This window comes from Argentina silus (genome assembly GCF_951799395.1).
Source record: "Argentina silus genome assembly, chromosome: 9".
Lineage (NCBI taxonomy): Eukaryota > Metazoa > Chordata > Actinopteri > Argentiniformes > Argentinidae > Argentina > Argentina silus.
In genome coordinates, this window is record NC_139663.1 from 3456993 (window position 1) to 3476880 (window position 19888).

A 19888-nucleotide genomic window follows, 5' to 3' on the forward strand; every position below is an offset into this window, starting at 1 on the left:
AATTAAAAGAATTTGCCATCAATCCACACACAATACCACAGAATGACAAAGCTAAAACACATTTTTAAAATTTCAGTAAATTTATTAAAATGTAAATACAGAAATACCTCATGGACATAAGTATTCAGATCCTTTGCTATGACACTCTTAAAATGAGCTAAAATACAAAAATGTCATCAACAAATCACTCAATAAGCTGATTTGAGTCCATCTTAATGCAAGGACAATAGTTCATGTAATTTTGGAATTAATATATTTAGTTTTATAGGGTCTCTGATTTGCATAGGAATCAATTTACACACTGTGTAGATTAGGATGTCACTACCAACTCAGCAAATGTCATAATTTTCTCTTGATCCTGACAAACTCCCCAGTCCCTGCCAGTGACAAACATACCCATAACTTGACGCAGCTACCACTATTCTTCACACGAGAGATGGTGCAGAAACTGCATTGCATGTGCTGGATTTGCCTCAAACTTAATGCTTTGTAGTAAAACCAAATAAACACATTTCCAGCCACTTTCTTTGCTTATTAATTCATTGTTACAAACACAATTATGGATATACGATTATTTTCCATTAAGGGATTCTTTTTGGGCGCTTGGTTATAGACCAATTTTGTATAGACCAATTTTTTTTTTTTTTGAGTGACTGAGATGATGTAGTCCCATCGACTGTGCTTTTTCGTCTTCATCATTTAGCTTTGTCTCCCCAGGCCTCAGGGTCTTCAGGGTCGCATTCCTGAGCAGTTTAGTTTCTCTCCATTTGCTCAGTTTGTAATGGCAGTGTGACTGATCCACAGTGTGTAATTGATTCCTATGCAAATCAGAGATCCTATAAAAACAAAGATATCAATTCCATAATTACATTAACTATTATTCTTGCATTAAGATGGACTCAAATGAACTTATTGAGTGATTTGTTGATGATATTTTATTTTTATTTTAGCTAATTTTAAGAGTGTCATAGCAAAGGGTCTGAATACTTGAGGTATTTCTGTATTTCAATTTTAATAAATTTACAGAAATTTCTAAAAACGTGTTTTCACTTTGTCATTCTGGGGTATTGTGTGTGCATTGATGGCAAATTCTTTTAATTTAATCCATTATAAATTGAGTCTATAACACACCAAAATGTGGAAAAAGTGAAGGGGTGTGAATACTTTCCAAAGGTACTGTATGTGTGTGTGTGTTGGTGTGTGTGTGTAAGTGCGTTTGTGTGTGTTGGTGGGTGGCTCTATTGTATGTGTGTTTGTGTGTGTGTGTGTGTGTACTTTCTTTTGAACCTTTCTGAGGGTGGGGTGGCTTCGTTTGTGTGTATGTTTGTGTGTGTGTTCTTTCTTTTGAACCTTTCTGAGGGCTGGGCGGCTTGGTTTGTGTGTAAGTTTGTGTGTGTGTGTGTGTGTGTGTGTGTGTGTACAGTATGTGCCTTTGATCGCTATTATTGTTTGTTTGTTTGCTTCTCCAAAACCCGCCATCCCTTCAGCTGAGACAGCAGCTGCCCCACCATATTGCCCAGGGTAATGACTGCATCCCACATCACGACTCCATTTTAATTACTGCTCAATTACCCAGGCTACAGCAGGGCACACAGCTCACCCCCCAACAGAGGGGCACTGCCCAGCCAAGGTACAGGAGGCTGCTTTTAGGATGGAATTGGTCTCTATTCATGGAAATCCAATTATTATGAATCTTATCTGCAGTAACCATATGCAGCTGAGTAATAACATCCTAGTTATCAATACCGTTCATGGCATAAAGGTAACTGTTAAAGGCATGTTGAAGAAGGGTACAGACACCTATTTTGTGATTTGGCTTGGATTTGAGAAACATACTGACACCAGTGATGCCCTCATCAGTCTACAATGGAAACAATAGGGGTAAAAAAATATGGTTCAAAAACGCTAAAATGTGTTGTTTTAGTAACTGCAAAGCTTCCAGTACAGTGATGCAGGTCAGTAAGTATCTCAAAACCATGCCAAAATACACTCAGTGAGCACTTTATTAGGGACACCTGTACACCTTGGTGGAGGTGGTGTAATGGTGTGGGAAATATTTTCTTGGCACACTTTGGGCCTGTTAATACCAATCAATCATCGCTTGAATGCCACAGCCTATTTGAGTATTGTTGCTGACCATGTGCATCCCTTCATGGCCACAATTTACCCATCTTCTAATGGCTACTTCCAGCAAGATAATGCACCATGTCACAAAGCAAAAGTTGTCTCAAACTGGTTTCATGAACATGACAATGTGTTCAGTGTTCTTCAGTGGCCTTCCCAGTCACCGGATCTGAATCCAATAGAACACCTTTGGGATGTGGTAGAACGGGAGATTCACAGCTTGAAAGTGCACCTGAAAAATCTGCAGGAATTGTGTGATGCAATCATGTCATCATGGACCAGAACCTCAAAGGAATGTTTCCAACATCTTGTGGAATCAATGCCACGAAGAATTGAGGCTGTTTTGAGAGCAAAGGGAGGCCCTACCCAGTATTAGTATTAATGATTAATGTTCCTAATAAAGTGTTAAGTGTCTGTACCCTTCTACATTAATTTACACTACAAATAAGAAAATTAATATCTGAACTTATCCTTTAAGTAGTGTAGATACTAGACTAAATACTACATTTAAAGGGGGAGTTCACTAGTCCAACTTCTAGTCAGATGACTCCTTACATTCAAAGTAGTCTATGGGCCTGAGAAATGGGAGTCATTGGGGAACAAAGTAACTCTCTGACTTGGTTGGAAGTTGATTTGGCAACAAATGTTGTTTTGTTTTTTTGTTCCCCAATCACTCCCATTGTTTTTGTTGTGTTTGTGGTGGCTAAAGTTAGCTGAAGTTAATAGTGGCTAACTCTGAACCATGGATGACAGTTTCTCCTGGCCCATAGATTACTTTCAAAGTGTAGAACCATCTAACTATGAGGTCTGAAATAGTGAACTACCCTTTAACATATGGGTATACCAGCATTTTTCAAATAGCATTAACATTTCTAGCACTCAAAAAACATTAACCTACTGTTAACACATTTGTAAACATGTATTATGCATTTGAAGCTTGTACATGTGTAAGAATTAATAATGGTTTATTCATGAATGTTATCAGTGTAAACAAGTAAAACTCTGAAGTGTTGTCAAACCTCCTAACAGAGCAGTTTTTTCTGTACTAGGCTGTTAACTACCATGGGTCTCTGTACTGTATGAAATGTCAGTCTCCTCTCCTTAGAGAAGATCTAAACATCAGTGCGCGTTTCCCAATAATATTCCCTCAGCACTTCTTAATGTCAGACTGACGCTTTTACGAAGCCGTCAACAGCTGGTCCAGAGAAATTAGTGCTATCCATTTCCACCCAGGAGAAGAGTGGTGGGCGTATGACTGGCTTCAAGTCTCTGTTATAGTCAATCACCAGATGCTGCTGCTGAGCTTCTTCAGAAAGTGTTTTCTTCTAGTACTTTGTGAACTACTCCAACAAAAATACCCTCATAAACTTCAGCTTTATGGATGTTACTAGGTCATTTAAACATACAGTACAGTGTGGGCTGAGCTACTTGAACGAAACTAAACATTCTGATACAAAATATTGGCTTTGCCACCACCCTATGCATGTCACAAGAACTGCACTCCATTTTCTGAAAATCACAATTCACCTCAAAAGTGGCTTAGAAGGCAAGAATCAGAAAGCTAATGCCCAGTGTGACGGGGTCAGTCGGACATCAGTGAGGATTTCAGGCATGGATGAACCCAAATCAATTGGAGTATATGTGTATGCTCCGGTGTCAGTAACATTTACATTCAAGCCATGTAGCAGATACTCTTATCCAGAGCAACTTACAAGTGCATTCAGCTAAAGTAAGTAAACTACTGTACCCTAACTATCGATCTAATGCTGTCTCCTCCTTAAGAAGTTAGAACTCCCACAACAATCTACACATAAGCACAAAGGGGAAAACTGGATATTTTCTGTCTATATAGAGGGAAGATCCCAAGAGCAAAATTAAAACACTGGTGAGGTATTTTATCAAATAACTTCTCTTCAGAGCACAATACAAAGTACATTCAGCCCATGGTATCTAGCAGGAGTCTTCATCTTGCAGATCACATCCTTGATTAGCAAGCTTCACATTGGACATTCAGTTTGAAATTATAAACCACCAACTGGTATGTGAACAGTTAACAATTCAGCATTTAATTTCAAATATGAAAGTCGTAAACACAGAAGCCTTAATAATATATGAATAGTCTTACAGAAAAGAAGCCTAAAAGAATTAGAGAACATATTAAACAGATTAAAATGAATATACAGTGCATAGGCCTGTATCAGTGCTAAAATATTGGATGATCATTTGTCCTCCACTCCATTCATTATTTCTATTATAATTTGGGATAATCTCGTCATACTCCAAATACATTTCAAATCTACAATCAATCAAAAAGCAACAACAACTAAACAGACATTTACAGAATGCTTAAAATATAAAATATTGGTAAATCAATTTAGCATACAACACAATCTAATTCATTCTCAAATAAACATAGTTGCCACATACCCAAAACATAATTAGGAAAAAACTGTGGCATGTGCTGTATGTGACATGAGCTTGTACTTTCTAATGAACACTGGAGTCATTTACTCCAAGAAATAATGATCCCAGGCACTGAATGGTTACGACCAAAACCTGATCAATCGGTAGCTGAACAGATGTTCCAGTGATGGAAAATTAGGAGGAAAAACATCAAGCTTGTACCAAAGTGAAAGAAAGACAAATATATGTAACACACCCCACCCTATTACCTGTGCACACAAACGCATCGGAGCAAACTTCTGGTACTGTACTTACAGTATCAACTAACCTGTAATTGGCAGGGATTCTCCTTGATTACCAGATAAAAAGCAAGTGAAGAAATGCTGCGGCAACAGCTGATGGAAACAAACAGGATTAAACAGCACACACCAAGCTGTTCCACTAATTAGTAAACACTGTTATTGTCAATTCAAAAACCTCTGACCTCCACTGCTACAGTAGCTGCCATAGTTTTGTACCTGTAGCCCTCTATAACTATGCAGTTATATGAGATTACTAGAAGTTATATGGCACACACTGATTGGGTTTAATTCAGCTGTCCATTGGGTAGGCTCTGGATGTTGGCTGGCTATCAGATCAGAAAACATACAAAACATCCAGTACCATGCGTGCATACCAATTTTGTGTTACAAAATAAAGCTTGTCTAAGTGCGCTATCAATTAAATTTGATGACTGGTTAAATTGGGCATTACAAAAACATAAGTCATATATGCCTGAGGAGTGTGGTATCTAAAGTGAACAAAACAAGGGCCTTCACCAAACTTGCTGCAAGTTTGGGGATCTGAAGATCCAACAGCTACTGTAGGAAGCTGTGAGGGCCCCTGGTGTAAATGAAAAGACAGAAAATGATCAGACTTGCCTCAGGCTGAAACAGGACTAGACTGAGACAGGGAGGGCCTCAGCCAGTCCCCCATGGCATTGCTACAGGGAGAAGAGAAATCTGCGTTTTAGCACGAAAGCCAGTGTCACCTTCAAGTTCAGCTACACAAGTTTAGATGTCCTCAAGTCATTTTACTCCAGAAACCCTCAAGGTCATCAATATAGTCATGTCAATAACGACAGTACAAACCTGGTGTCAGGTGTAGCTTTCCCTCGCTCATGAAAGAACATGAAAACATGGTTTCTGCACGTTTTAGACAATTTTACAACATTACATAAAGTATTCACATAAGTCATTGAAGTGACCTTAGATTCAAGACGAAGCATTGCTCAACAAAGGTAAAGGAGCAGACAAAAACATGGAAGCCCTCACCAAACAATGTTGGGGACACAAAGTCCAACAGCACCTAAATATGCTGTGAAGGCCTCACTCTTTTAGTACAATGATAATAGATGTACAAAAACTTGCCTTGATAAAGGAGGGTACTGCCCATGTAACTCCAGCGCCTCCAAAACATTACAAACCTTTTTTTTTTTTTTTTTTTTTTTTTTTACTAAACTTCACTTCTACAAACCTAAATGAAACATGAGAAGAAAAAGCCACAAAAGTATAATTTGCAACAACAGTTTTTAGTCTGAAGTTAAAGGTTACACACAGTTTAAATATACAGTTAATGTCCCATGCGCTGCGATGTTTCTATATTTGTTTTTGTTTTTTTTAATGTCTCTTAGCACAAGTAGAATACATATTACCAGTACTGGTTTGGCTACTAGCAGACCACGAGATGAGAAAAGGGTGTAATCTCCAAACCTATAGAAGAGAGGTGGTTGGGCTTCAGTAGCGACCTCCAGGAGACATGACGGGAGGCCTCATGCCCATGGGCTGCCGTGGAGGTCCTCCCTGGTAAGGGGGAACCATCGGGGGGCCCTGCCCATACGGAGGCACCCCTCCAGGCATGAAGCCTGCCATTCCCTGGGGTGGACCACCATACTGGCCTGGACGGAGACATGGGGTTGTTTGTATTCACTTGCAATATATTGGCAGGATTGTAAAATATCTACACCGATATCACAAGTCTAAACGTGTTTTGCTGTGCTATAATTGTATTCATTCATGCAGAGCCAATGTTCAAAGCACGTTTCCAAAATAGCTCTTTGATATTCCACTATCCCACAAACTCATTTACTTGCACAGTACAGTACATATAGTATCACAGTAGTATGGTCTGGTATCAAAGTATAGCATGTAGAGTGAGTTGCCCAAACATGTGGTCCTCTGTGGCTCAGTTGGTAGAGCGTGGCGCTAACAACGCTTAGGTTGTGGGTTTGATTTCTGCTGGGACCATATATACTGAAATGTATGCACTCACTGCAATGTAAGTCGCTTTGGATAAAAGCGTCAGCTAAATGGCATATATATTATTACATACTGTTCAACGCTTCGAAATGCTCCAAGTAATGAGATCACAATAACAACACAGAGGCAACAGCGTACCATGCAGAGGATGTCTCATGCCTGGCTGCTGGGGGGGCATCATGCCGCCCATCGGCCCCACTGGCGGGGAGGCTACATGCACCTGCCCTGGCCGGGGAATATTCAGCTGGTACCGGGGCAACTGAGCCCGTCTCTCCTCCTACCACACATGAAGAGAGGGAAGACAAAAAAAAGCATAATATTAATGACAAAAACAATTATACAGACCACATTTTTAACATTGAATTCACAGCATTATGATGAATAACACGTACAGTCAAAATAATGATTGCAGGAATTACGAGTCACATTATCACTTACTTTTGAAAAGTTAAAAATGCTTGTCTTGGACACTTACCAGTGAGATATCCTCATCAGGGTGGATCAACTTACTGGTTGCACTGGTGGTGGTGAGGGTGGCAGGCTTACTTGTAACAGTGGCAGGAGGTTTGGATACTGTGCTAGGGCTAGCCACTGAGGCTGTGGCCTGGGTGTAAGCTGGGAATGTGGGCTTGGAGGGGTCTGAGGAGGTGGCGGGGGTACTGAGGGGTGGGAAGTCTGAGCCCCCTGACCCTGACCCTGCCTGCTGGCTCTGGAGAGACAAGAGAGGAAAGACCAAATAAGCAGAGAGCTGACGGGGACAACTAAAAGACATGTTGACAAGGTAGTCCTTTTCTAGGGCTATAAAATGAAGGCACAGTGCGTAAAGCCTGCTAAAGCAAAAAGCAAAAAGTGTTGTTTACTGCCTTGCGCCGGTTGTGCAACATAATCTCAAAACAGCCATCACCATACAATTCTGCATTTTATCTATTTATCATAGGGGGTATGTAATTTAAATGCGTATAAAAACAAAGGTTTCAAGTAGCAAACAATGGCATGTACAGTACTGTGGCTTTTCATCTACACAAACTACAGTACTGATCACTGTAATAAATAAAAGAAATGAGCTGATCTAAGCTAATACGCAAACAACACTGAAGATTGACAGCTGCTTCACTGTTTTTGAAATGCAATAGCCGTCTACTTCACTTAAAGCAAAATTAGGCTCATTTTTTCTGCTGCATGCCAACAGTGCATTTGTGAAGCTCTAGTTTCACAAAGTGGGCAGGCAGGCAGGCAGGCAGCTGCGTACTTGTGCCGTGCTAGGGAACAGAGCTTTAGAGGAGGCGGAGTCTACACTCGAGGAGCCTGTACTTGTACTTGGAACACCAGTCCCCATCTGCAGCATAGGGAAAGAGCAAAGAGGCAAAAGAATGAAATACCCTGCTGTGAGAGAGTTGGCTGTAAAAGTCTACCAGGGGGTCATTAACTTTGCATCCTGTTATCGTAACCTAGTCCATGTGGAAAGTAAATCTGTAGAGTTGTTAAAGGTTTACAAAAATGATTAAGACAGCAAAAGCCCCAAGTCAACAGAGTTTTGTCACTATCTCCTGTAGTGTATGCTTTCCTGTCAGAGAATGGCATATGGCCCTGGCAGGGAGAAGTGGCGAGGGTGGAGCATGTCAACAGAAGTGTTGGTGTGTGCTGCTGTGGCGTTACCTGTCCTGCGCTGGGGAACAGTGGTTTGGTGACGGCAGGTTGGGCTGATGGAGCTGTGGCTGCAGGCATGGCTGGTCTATTGAGCACGCCCGGGGCAGTGGCAGGCGGGGCCTGAGTCATGTGGGGTGGCATACCTGACCGGTGGCCCACTGGGGGAGGCATACCTGTAGGACACAATGTCAGGTGATTCATTAATGCTTGTTAATGCTGAACATTTCTATCTATGATTTAGCTCTGTTAGAGTGTTCATGATCATCTTGATGGCCAGTGTACCAAACAGGCAACATGTGGAATCAGGCAGGATGGTTCCAAAGTAGCATGACAGAGCTATGAGGTTGAGGCCTTACCTGGTGGCATGCCTTGCATCATTGGGGGCATACCTGGTCCTGGGGGCATCATCCCACCCATTGGCATCATGCTGATAAGACAGGAGGAGAGAACAACACATCAGAAGAGTTCATGGTAAAAAGACCTTCTGGACAGTAGTGTTTAACCTGAACACAGGGGAGCTAAGGAAAACTTACCCTGGGGGCATGCCTGCCATGCCTGGGGGCATCCCTGGCATCATGGGCCGCACACCTGGCATCATAGGGGGCATTCCTGTGTAGAGGGCAAATAATGTTGGATTGGGAATGTATGTAGTTGACAAAGAGTTGTTTTTTGCCATTCTGCCATGTATCTCAAGTTCTCAAATAAGATCCTCTAAGGATCTGTGAGCATGACTCTTTACTATGCCAGAAACACCACTACTCATAAGTGCATACCGGCTACAATACACCATTACCAACCTGAGTAGTTCCCTGGAGGCATCCCCTGTAAGGAGGGGACAGGGGACATCCCTGGCTGGGTCATAGGGGGCATGTAGCCTGTCTGGGGACGGACAGCTGGCTGCTGGAAGGAGGGTCCCGGCTCCTCATCCTCCTCAAACTCATCAGAGTCTTCCTGGTTATTCTGCTTCTTCTTCTGGCCATCTGCCATCACAAAAACATTATTCAACACCAAATGAAAGAAACATGAGTGTGAATAATTAAGAGTTCCTTGCGATTTTACACTATCAGTCTTGCTGCTGTCACCACATCCCACTATCAAAAGGCAAATATGATATTATGTGGTAGCAGATAACAAGCAAGATCACGCCACTATTGTGTAAGCACCATCTATCATTTCACCTTGAGTTTTCTGCTCAAGTACCCTTCTCCTCTCCTCCATGTCTTTCTCTGGAATACCCTCCATGCCGTAGATTTCCAACTCAATATCTGTTCTTCCAGGTATTGCATTGGGGACGCCATCAATAGTTTCTTTATGTACCTATGAAACAATTTACTGAACATCAGCAGGCTCAAAACATTCCACCCCAGTGGAAAAAGCCCAAAGTGACACATAGGAGGAAGAACAATATCTTTTTTAAATACTATTATACTGGCATACCTGTAGTGACTGTAGTAACCCGTGTCTGTGTCCTTACCTGCATACAGTGGATGGCTAACCCAGGCCCTGTGTACAGTTTCTTGTGGCATATGTGACATTTGAAGTGTTTGGCCTTCTGGTGTTGAATGAGAATCTTTTCATCATCGAAATCTCTATTGCAATACCTGTATTAATGGTTCAAGAAATGTATAACAGATATGTACTGGTAGTCCAAAGTTTCAGTGTACATTTTTCGCTAACATGCAAAGCAGCTGGTCATCTCAGTTTCTTGGGAAATTGGTCCACACACACAACTAAGGTTAACAAAAGCAGATATATGAACAACATATTTATTACTATTGACATTCAGATACGCTTCTTTCAACAGCTGGCTATAGTGACACTGACCAGTTATGCAAGCCAGAGCAACAAAGGCTACAGTATGCTATAAACACTACCTATTCGTACCATAGCTACTACTAGATCGTGAATGATTGGCAAAAGGATACCAGCACCACGGCTTCATTAGCTTTTTCTTCTTTCTGCCCATGTTTGTTCTATTCAGTTGTAAAAACGGCTGAAAATGCAAAACAACAGATGACTGACAGAGCAGAGGAAAGGAGAGGATGGCGTAATCAGACACACCAATATCCCACAAAGCATTGGGGCAGCATTTGATGTCAGCGCATATGATTAGAATAATTTTGGTATTTTATAAATCTGTAATGATTTATATACAGCAATAATAGGTTTATAACAGACGATAATTATTGTGGATATTATTATTCAATTGTTTGTTTTTTTGCGATAGTAGAATCTTTGCTGGAACCTATCAATTTATCTAAGCACAATCTTGCACGGACCTTTATAATGACGGACACATAGAATGACACTGCGCAGGCGCGAGTAAGATCTTTGATCTCTAAACGCATGATGGACCCATTCCTTAATTACATAGGATAGGTAGTCAATCTACATGCATTGTATCATAATTATTTCGTGCACCGTTCAACCTGCATCTCATGACACTTGTCGACATTCCTCTCTGTTATTTGTTGCTAGCTAGCTACGAGCGAAGGAATAATGTTTACCTCTCAGACCTCGACCTCCTCCTTTCAAGATTCTATTGACGTTGAAGAAAAGGATGATTTTGACAGTGAAGAAATCCCAGGACTTAATCAGAAAATACAATTGAACTGTTACTACACCATTTATCTCTACCAAGGCACCAGGTAATTTCGTTTGTCAACATTTGCTGGTCATCCCTTACTTGTCAGCCAGCTATAGCGTTCTAACTAGCTTCAGGAATGTTAGCATAATGTGGACAGCTAGCCAATGAACTATGTGGTGACTGTTTGTCAAGGCTATATACCTGGCCTTCCAGGTAGCTACACTATGGCAATGCAAATGTTTGCATCCACAGAGATGGGAGGAGTTCATTCTAACATCTGTGCTGCCGCTGACCTGTAATGTTTACTATCCCAAGCTGCTGTCTCTATAACATCCCAGCACTGGAAGAGGTTATCAGGGGACCTCAACCCTCTTGAATAAGGAAGATACGTAATACTGGTCACACAACATTGTTTATGCTCTTATTGATATTGGACTCATTTTCTGTTCTCTGACTGCATGCTCTAGTTGACTAATTTTCACGATGTCATAAAAGTAGGCCACCTGCATCTTGAAACCTGTTCTTGATGTAAATTCGTGTCAATTCATCTCCTCCCAAAAAGCATTGGTTCATAGCGGACACTTATGGTACAGTCCCTGGGCTACAGACTGCATTGTCCAGTAACAAACAAGTCGTGAGTAAACTATTGGCTGTCTAGATCTGATGCAGCTGACGACAATGTGGCTTGGAGCCAAAGAAGATCAGAGTCCACAACCAGTCAGGATGACTTTAGGTAACCAAGGCCCCAGCCTCGTCGCTATCGTGGTTGTATTTCTGTGGCTTTATGTGTTGTGCTTTGGTGTGTCCATGGGGCTGCTGGAATCCAATCAACCTTCTAATCAAAGTTGTTTCTTTCCTGATTGATGCTCTTGTCTTTTGATCTGTCATTAGTGTGCTGGCTGTCTATGATCTGGTGTCGCAAAGCCTACCAACCTACCCCTTTTTCTGTATTATTCTCTCCTCTTCTTTTTGGTTGATGCATCGTGACACTCCAGTTGAGCTACAGCAAATGAATGTTGTTTTTTAAACACTTCATTGGCACATGCATCTAAGACTAGCCTATTATTTGTTGTTATGATGGAAAGAGAAGGGGGAAGTATTGATACAGGCTCTGTGACTCAGATGGGATACTGGGAGATCTTGTTCCTCTATATGTTGTTGTTGTGTGGATGTGGCTTTTGGTCATCGGCTTCTTCATCTCTTCCTCATTGACTCTGGCTGTCCACTTCCTCATAAGCTGCCATAGGTAGTCTGTATCCCTGTCTCCCTAGTCACTGACTCTGCCCACCCACAGTCTCACCCTAGTGGACAGCAGCCTGCCCTCCGAGGCAGAGCCTGAGCTGCGATGCTACATCTCCCGGAGGCTGAGCAAAGGAGCCCTGCTGGGGGGCATGGGCAACATCGCTACTGTGGAGCTCAGGTGACTCAACCTAAGGCCCCATTCTAAACCGAACCCACTCTCCTATGCGTATGCACTTGTTGACTCCCCCTCATAGATCTGATGGGATCAAACTTCGTTCAATCAATCACACTTGATTTGTATAGCACCTTTCGTACATGAATGAATGCATTTAGTATTATGTATCAGTAGCATCGTAATAACTCTGTCTAACCAGGCAAGAGATCAGAGGACGGTTCTGAAGTGATGCATGTGTTAATGTATAATTAACTGATTGTCCTCTCCCAGTGTCCCAGAGCAGGCAGTGGGTTGTTACTGCTGCCTCCTGGAGCAGGAGAGATCCCCAGAACAGCCAGATGCAGATGGAAATGGCTACGTGGTGTGCCTCATGGGAGGGTCAGAGAAAGGCCTCAACCTATATCCTTACAGGATGAAACAGTGATGATATATGGACAGTTATGCTGTTTCATACAAACCAAACAACAAACCCCCCTAGGGTCAGATAGGATGAGATGTGTTGATGGGTTTTATCAGATGAATGTACGGTCAGTTTGTCTCAAAGTGTCCTTAACCGCCTCTACGTTCCGGCTTGAGCTGGACAAGTATGTGCAAGGCCTGCAGAGCAGTCTACAGACTCCTGAGGTAAGTGGAGTCACTGAAGGATAGTGAATTAGGTTCTCTTGTCCTAAGATGTACAGTAACAGTTTTTTCCTCCTGCGTTAGCTGGTGAACCTGGAGACAGACATAAGGCCCTACCTGAGCATGTGGTACGAGGAGTCAGTCATGCACATCCACAGAGTAGTGCAGCTGGTCCAGGGGAGCATCAGCTTCCTGCTACACGCTGTGAGTGACCTTTGAACCCCTAGCACCTGCCCCCCCATGAACAAAATGGGACCAGTGACTCTCCCTCCTTGGCCCTCCCATGTTGTACAAAACAACAGTGGTCAGTCTGGAACCACTTTGTAGGCCTACTGAGTCCATAGACCCACTCACTGAACTTGGAGCTTTAGCTTTAACTGTAGCTTTTGGCTGACTAGTATTTTGTCCATAAACAGACTTTATTTTGTATGGCACATTTCATACACAAATGCAATACAATGTGCTTTACAGAAAAATCTGATATCAAAGATCACTGACTTGGATATCAATCAAAAGCCTGAAGAGGTGTTGTGAAACATACTGTATGGCCTTCAAACAGGTGCCGCTGTAGACGTTGAAGTAAAAACTCAAGTCAAAGACATAAATGGCGTTGTACGGTAATGCTTTTGTCAGATGTGTGTCATCGCTGTCCCGTGCTGTTGTTTTGAAGGCTCTGAGTCACACGCTCGTGGAAGTCACCAACGCAGATGAGAGGACGAAGGCTGACGTGGCGAGGTGATGGAGGGCATGCCTTCTTTTGTCTTTGTTCACATAGCTCTGACATGCTCACGAGTGCAAGCTCAGCCACAGTCTATCACTACTGTGGTACGTGTATGATACTAATGTGTTGTGTTTGTTGTGTTTCTCGGCTGTCTTCATCAAGGTTCATCAAAGCAGCCAGTCTGCAGGGTCTGATCCAGGAAGACACCACCACAGCCTCTCTGTGCAAGGCCATCTCTGAGGAGGCTCCCACTGACCTGGTCATCGACTTCTCCACCAGCCCACCCACGCTCTCCAACACAGGTCTGTGGCACCGCTTTAACCCCCGCCCGCCCACCCACCCACCCACACACAGACACCCACACACAGACACCCCTATTATATTAACACTTTAAAATCCTCCTCCTTCAGTCAGTAACCGGTTCTGTGATGACTGGGTCCAGGCATTCCTGAATGCAGCCGAGCGTTGCAACCCCTTCCTCCTCAGACAGATCCTGGAGAACTTCAAACTCAAGGTGGGCATACAGTACATACTATACACACTGTGGTCAAACCCATTCTCTCTCTCTCTCTCTCTCTCTACCCCTGTTTGTGTATCCATTTCCTATGTATAATGGAAATAGCTTGCTGGATGTACCCTTACCTATACCCATACCCCCTCTGTCTCTCCCTCTCTCGCCAGGCCATTCAGGACATGAACAGTCTGAAGCGGTTCATCCGTCAGGCGGAGATGAGTCACTACGCTCTCTTCCGCTGCTGCCAGTTCCTGCAGGGCTGTGGCAACGGGGACGTGCTGCTCCAAAACGCCAGGGCCGAGCACATGGACCTGCCCGAGGCCTGCAGCATCATCCGTGTGCTGGAGCAGTTCATCAGCGCCCAGGCCCAGGCCCAGGCTCAGGCTCAGGCCCAGGCCCAGGCCCAGGCCCAGGCTCAGGCCTCAGCACACTGATACTCACACTAACAGCAGGGTCCCCCTCCCACAGACAGCAGGGTGGCAATACTCACACACTAACCCCCCCCCCCCCCAGTCTCGAAGCTTCGTCCTATCCCTTACCAGAGCTGGTTGAAGTTGCTGTTTTAAACACTGATCTAAGCTCAGTTTAGCTGGGGTTTTTTGGTACAGGCCACACTCATTGGTGGCCAGGTACCCAAGAGCAACATCTACCCATAGCGTCCTTTCCAATTTCTGTATAGCTATTTATAGAACTTTTCCTTTACCTCTGGTGATGTATATATGATGTTGTTAAAAGTTGAAGTGGTTCCCGTCTTCCTTTTGCTACAGTATGTACGAGAATAATTAGTCTGAAGTCATGGACCAAGTATGTTGTAGCTACATCAGCGTTAACTCGAAAGACCAAAGCGCTCTACGGTCATGTTTTAACAAAACACGACAGGCTTTTTGTTGCCTTAGAACAGAGAAGTACTATAAAGTGATAATGGTAGTACTTGTATAGAATCCACACTGTATTTCTCAACATTGGAATCATTGTTTTGTTGCTTGCACACCTGAAGTGCAAAGTGTGTATTTCTTTTCAGTAATTTGTGTTGCTTGAATACTTAGCATCGGAAAAATTCTTCATGCCTGCTTTTTTTTTGCATCGCGCAGAGAAACGACTGCACAAATCACTTTTATCATTGCTTTTGTTACATGCTACAGTACTTGTTTTGCTAACATCTCAACTAAATGCCTGCACTATTTGTTTTTATGGACTGCGGTCTTTGTGTTGTTTTAATGATATTTCTTAATCTATAATGCTTTGTATTCCTTTATGGGAATATTGCAGTATTGTAGAGCTAGGCCTTTCTTGGATATCAATCTCAGTGTTTCTGTATATTATGTTTACAAAGATTTCCCTCACTATTCTTACCAGCCCTATTATGATGGTCTACAGTATGTTGAGGGCAGAATAACCCACCTTCTTAATTGTGCCTGTAAGAAAGCACGTAGGTTCTATTTTCCTATAACTGTGTCTACATCTCTAGAAGTATATCATTGTGAAGATAAAGCAATATTGTGTATGATGAAGATATGTACAGTAAACTGTGAACCAAATGGCATGTCAGCCAGTGTGTTGTGTTGTTGAAGTGGACCATGCTGTGACTGACAATGAGGGCCAGTCCTAATGTCCCGGAGGCCCTAGGCGAGAGCCCCCCCCCCCCCCCCCCTCCCTTCCCTAATTTGCAAAGTACTGACTGAACAAACAACAAAAAAAACTGTTTAATTTTTTGGTTTTGTTTCTTTTTGGATGGGACATTTTGGGGTCCTAGGCAGCCGCCGGGTCGGCCCTGCTGACCATACTACTACCTTTAACTACATTGAAAACAACTGCACGTTTAATCTCTGAGAGTGGCATATACCATGTTGATTGGTGGTTGTTGGTCCTGTACAGTATAGAAGATGAAATAAATAGTCATGTGGATCCTCTGTGTGGAGTGAATCATTGATATGTTGTCTGAATACCGTCCACCTCAACGCTACTGGACAGGACCTGATTTCATACATACTTTGTAAAAAAGCAAAAGAAAACTGCTTGGATGAAAGATGGTAAGCAAATATTTTAATATGGCATCTGTACAAAATTAATTTTATCCGTACAAAAAAGGTCCTCTCATGCCTTAAGATTTCAATCCCTATCAAAACAAGTCAAACACAACTTCCTGGTCATGAAGGACAAGTACTCAAATACAGGGAGTTGGGCTATATCCAATCAGTCATCCTGGCCATGGTGAGTCCCTACATCCTGTGATTAACCAGTGCATGTGTCCTCAGGCCCAGAAGCTCCTGTCATCCAGCCCACAGATTTTCCCCCCAGGCTGACCTTCATGTACCCCAGGACACCCTCTCCTTCAGCGGGCCTCTCATCCCCAGGGCTAGGTTCTGTGATGAGGGGGAGGAGATGAAGATATGTGTATGTTATGACTGAAGGTCAGTCTGGACAGGAAATACTTGATGTAATACAGTAAACAAGAACTTTTGTTTCTCTTGCTTCTATTACTGTACTGTACATCTCCCTCTGGTTATAAACCCTTGAATATGTTAGGTTTATGTGACGATGAATTTAACCGTCATTTACATTTTTGTGTCAGCTTGAATGATTAGAAAGCACCTGCTAACTGACACAAATGGATGAAAAATGGTTGAAGGCTCACCAAGTGTGTGTTCAGACATTTTCCTCAGTAAGGAATTTGGGATGTCATATATGCTGTCAGTCATCTCTCTGTAACCTAAGGTAATACACAGAAAGAAATACAAAACCAAACATTGTAAGTCTTAGGTAACTATGCTGGACTGGTAAACAAATGCTATCCTTTGCATACATTTACCTTCATGGTTACTTGCCCTCCTGTTGGAAAGAGGGACATCATAGAGGCCCTCCTCCTGAGTGAAGTCTTCTTCTGACTGGGATATCAGATATTGAGCTACAGACAAGAGTTAAATATCAACCAACCACTGAGATATGTTATGTTTTGTTGTGTTATGTTATATTGTCATGTCATTCCATATTATGAGTTGAATCACATACTGTCCTGTCGTGCACTCCATGATGGAACTGTCTGTTACCATGACAACATAATAACACATTTGGTGATCATGAGAGCAGTACGCACAATTCCGGGATGGTAGAATGTCGTAGTCACCCTCCTCTTCCCTTTCATCTCTCTCCTCCTCACTTCTTCCACTAAATCTATGAACACTGTAGATATTGTCCTCTTTATCTGAAATCAAAGCAGTCCATTTAAAGGTCTGAAGCCTTTTTGTGGTTAGTTATGCATGAGGTCAGTGATATTGCAGTATTTCTTAGGTTTATGGCTCTGAGGTTTTATAGTTTTATCTTAATACAAGTCCAGTTGTAAGCCCAAATTCACCTTTCTTGCGAGCATTATAGTCTACTCCAAATGGTTTGATACTGCAACAATTACAAATATACAGTATTTCCTCACTTGAGGTGTAGAGAATTGTAAGTTTGAGTACATATTAGAAGTTGTCCATTACTTACAGGGGACGGGAGTGTTCTGGTAAATGGCTTCGTCACTGCTGAGCTCGTCAGTGAGGGAAAGGGAAAGGGTGGTACTGTCCCCCTGGTCCAGGTTTGAGGTGGGGGGTGCAGAGATGGGCTGAGTCTCCAGTGTGTCTGTCACACTCTCACTGTCTGAGCTGTTGTATATGCTGGAGTGACCTCTCACTCTCATTTCACACACATTCTGCCTAAAAACACACACAGTCGGACAACATTGTTGTAATACACCTCAAGAACACATTAAGCAGTGGTTCAATGTTTTTCCATTGGGACCCTCTGAAAGCCTGTCGTATGTTTCTGTTATCTATACAAAAGCATGTGTCTGGCCACAGGGATCCCAGAGGGACTGGCAGTGACCTGCCTATAGGTCCTAACCCACTGTTTAGGAACATGATGATATCTATTATGAAATAGTGTTGAGCTTTGTTACCGTATGCAGCCTGGGTCTGAGCCTCCTGGGGCAGAGAGGTGCATGGCCCTCCACAACCGACTAATCCACTCCGCCCTCAGATCAGACGTCTCTGCAGCCTACAGACATAGGGGTTACGGTAGGGGTAAGTACAGTAGGATGAGATTAGGGTTCAGGTTACGGCAGGTTTTGGGTTAGGGTTATGGCATATTTAACAATTAACAAATTCATTTAAATGTGCTTAATGCTTTTTAGCTTTGAACAATAGTCAGTGGTGGACTGATTCTTCACCTGGCTGTTTCACTTCGGAAAATCCCTCACAGTCAAAAGTGACAGGTCAAGCCACATCTTTTAAACAAGACACCCTGAATCCACACCGTAGTGTACTCTAAATGCAGAAGTTGATGAGGGAGTGCGGCGGTAGTGCTGTATGTTTGTGTGCGACTCACCAGTACTTTCCTCTTCCCATTATTCATTGTGATCTCAAACACATAGCGCTTACACTCCTCTCTCTGGACCTCACGCACTGACTGCACCTGTCCCAATAACAATTGTCTTAGCCATCAAAGCACTTCTCTCAGCCTAAAATCAAATCAAATCAAATCCACACACACACACTGGCAGGATGAAGAGTCAATAATAGCAGTGAATAGGAAAGATGTTTGTAATGATGCTTGTAATAAAGCTTGTTAATAATTTGGGACTTTTTTTAGACTTTACAGCAAGTATAAATAGTACACAAGGCAAAGGACAGTAAAATCTGTAAAGGAAAAGGAAAGGTTGTTGGACTCACTGTGTAGATATAATACAAGCCTCTCAGGTTTAACTACAGGGGACAAAGGATGATGGTCTCATTTTGTGAATTGTATGTCGCAGACACACAAAAATGACATCAAAGTAATTGAAAGATCTAAGGGTCCCCTTTCCCTGAGTCTACCAATGTTGAGGGAGATGATTTCCCACAAGTGAGATGTACTTACGGCGCTACCATGTTTCTTAGTGTAGAAGAATAATGTTGTGTTTTGAAGCCTGAACCAATAAGTCGTCCACTTCATCTTCTAAAGGAGAAAAAAGCAATAGAAACTCTATAAAATTGTACCACTGGAAAGACTTGAATCTAGATACAAATCATCACGACTGACAAAACGATAATAGTTTGGAATGTACTGTATTAGCTAGATAACTGTTCCACTGGACTAAACTGACTCACTATCCCCCAGACATCACCTTGATTGACAGACATAAGTTTAAATTGTTGGGCACAAGTTAAACATCTTTGAGAGACATACCATTGTATCTTTCCTTTTCTTCAAAAAACCCTCAAAAAACAGTGTTTGTCCCTCCGTTGACATGGTTTCAGAGGATCAGGCTATATTATGTTACTAGTCTTTGTTCAGTGTCTCACCTGAATCTGTGTGACTTCCCCCTTTCAGTACTTGAGCAGTGATAACACCGACCCAAACTACTCACTTCTCCATTATGGTCCACAAAAGGCTTTTCTGCATTTACTCAATAGAAACACATGGAATTATTAACTCAATGCGTACAATGAACTTTACAGTAGATCCGTACTCATAACTGCAATATTTGAACATGTGAGCCCACTTAAGACTGTTGTTAGTGGTAAGTAAGTAGTCATTCAAA

The 19888-nt window shown here is 42.5% G+C and overlaps 3 protein-coding genes across 5 annotated transcripts; 1 reads left to right on the plus strand and 2 right to left on the minus strand.

Moving 5' to 3' along the window:
- Positions 1-3072: 3072 nt before the first annotated feature.
- LOC310809072 (BUB3-interacting and GLEBS motif-containing protein ZNF207-like) lies at positions 3073-10501 on the minus strand. Of its 3 annotated transcripts, XM_083676213.1 has the most exons (12): positions 10397-10501; positions 9946-10072; positions 9650-9788; positions 9269-9451; positions 9005-9080; positions 8828-8898; positions 8481-8644; positions 8074-8160; positions 7300-7533; positions 6963-7101; positions 6279-6463; positions 3073-6042 (listed from the first exon to the last, which is right to left on the minus strand). In XM_083676213.1, exons 1-11 carry the CDS (start codon positions 10435-10437, stop codon positions 6303-6305), a joined length of 1422 nt encoding a protein of 473 aa, XP_083532339.1. In that variant the 5' UTR covers positions 10438-10501; the 3' UTR covers positions 3073-6042; positions 6279-6302. The 3 variants fall into 3 exon arrangements, with proteins under 3 accessions (XP_083532339.1, XP_083532338.1, XP_083532340.1); XM_083676212.1 differs by having other exon boundaries at positions 3073-6463; XM_083676214.1 differs by lacking the exon at positions 8074-8160 and having other exon boundaries at positions 3073-6463.
- Positions 10502-10930: 429 nt separating this feature from the next.
- Positions 10931-16236, plus strand: cUnh17orf75 (chromosome Un C17orf75 homolog). The gene is made up of 10 exons (XM_083676262.1): positions 10931-11119; positions 11717-11791; positions 12353-12478; positions 12746-12874; positions 13039-13099; positions 13181-13300; positions 13767-13831; positions 13980-14119; positions 14228-14331; positions 14499-16236. Exons 1-10 carry the CDS (start codon positions 10971-10973, stop codon positions 14763-14765), a joined length of 1236 nt encoding a protein of 411 aa, XP_083532388.1. The 5' UTR covers positions 10931-10970; the 3' UTR covers positions 14766-16236.
- Positions 16237-16360: 124 nt separating this feature from the next.
- LOC310810314 (uncharacterized protein) lies at positions 16361-19639 on the minus strand. The gene is made up of 10 exons (XM_083678013.1): positions 19534-19639; positions 19225-19302; positions 19038-19070; positions 18694-18780; positions 18266-18363; positions 17815-18023; positions 17426-17533; positions 17141-17236; positions 16967-17041; positions 16361-16694 (listed from the first exon to the last, which is right to left on the minus strand). The coding sequence occupies exons 1-10, from the start codon at positions 19594-19596 to the stop codon at positions 16564-16566; spliced, it is 978 nt and encodes a 325-aa protein (XP_083534139.1). The 5' UTR covers positions 19597-19639; the 3' UTR covers positions 16361-16563.
- Positions 19640-19888: the final 249 nt, after the last annotated feature.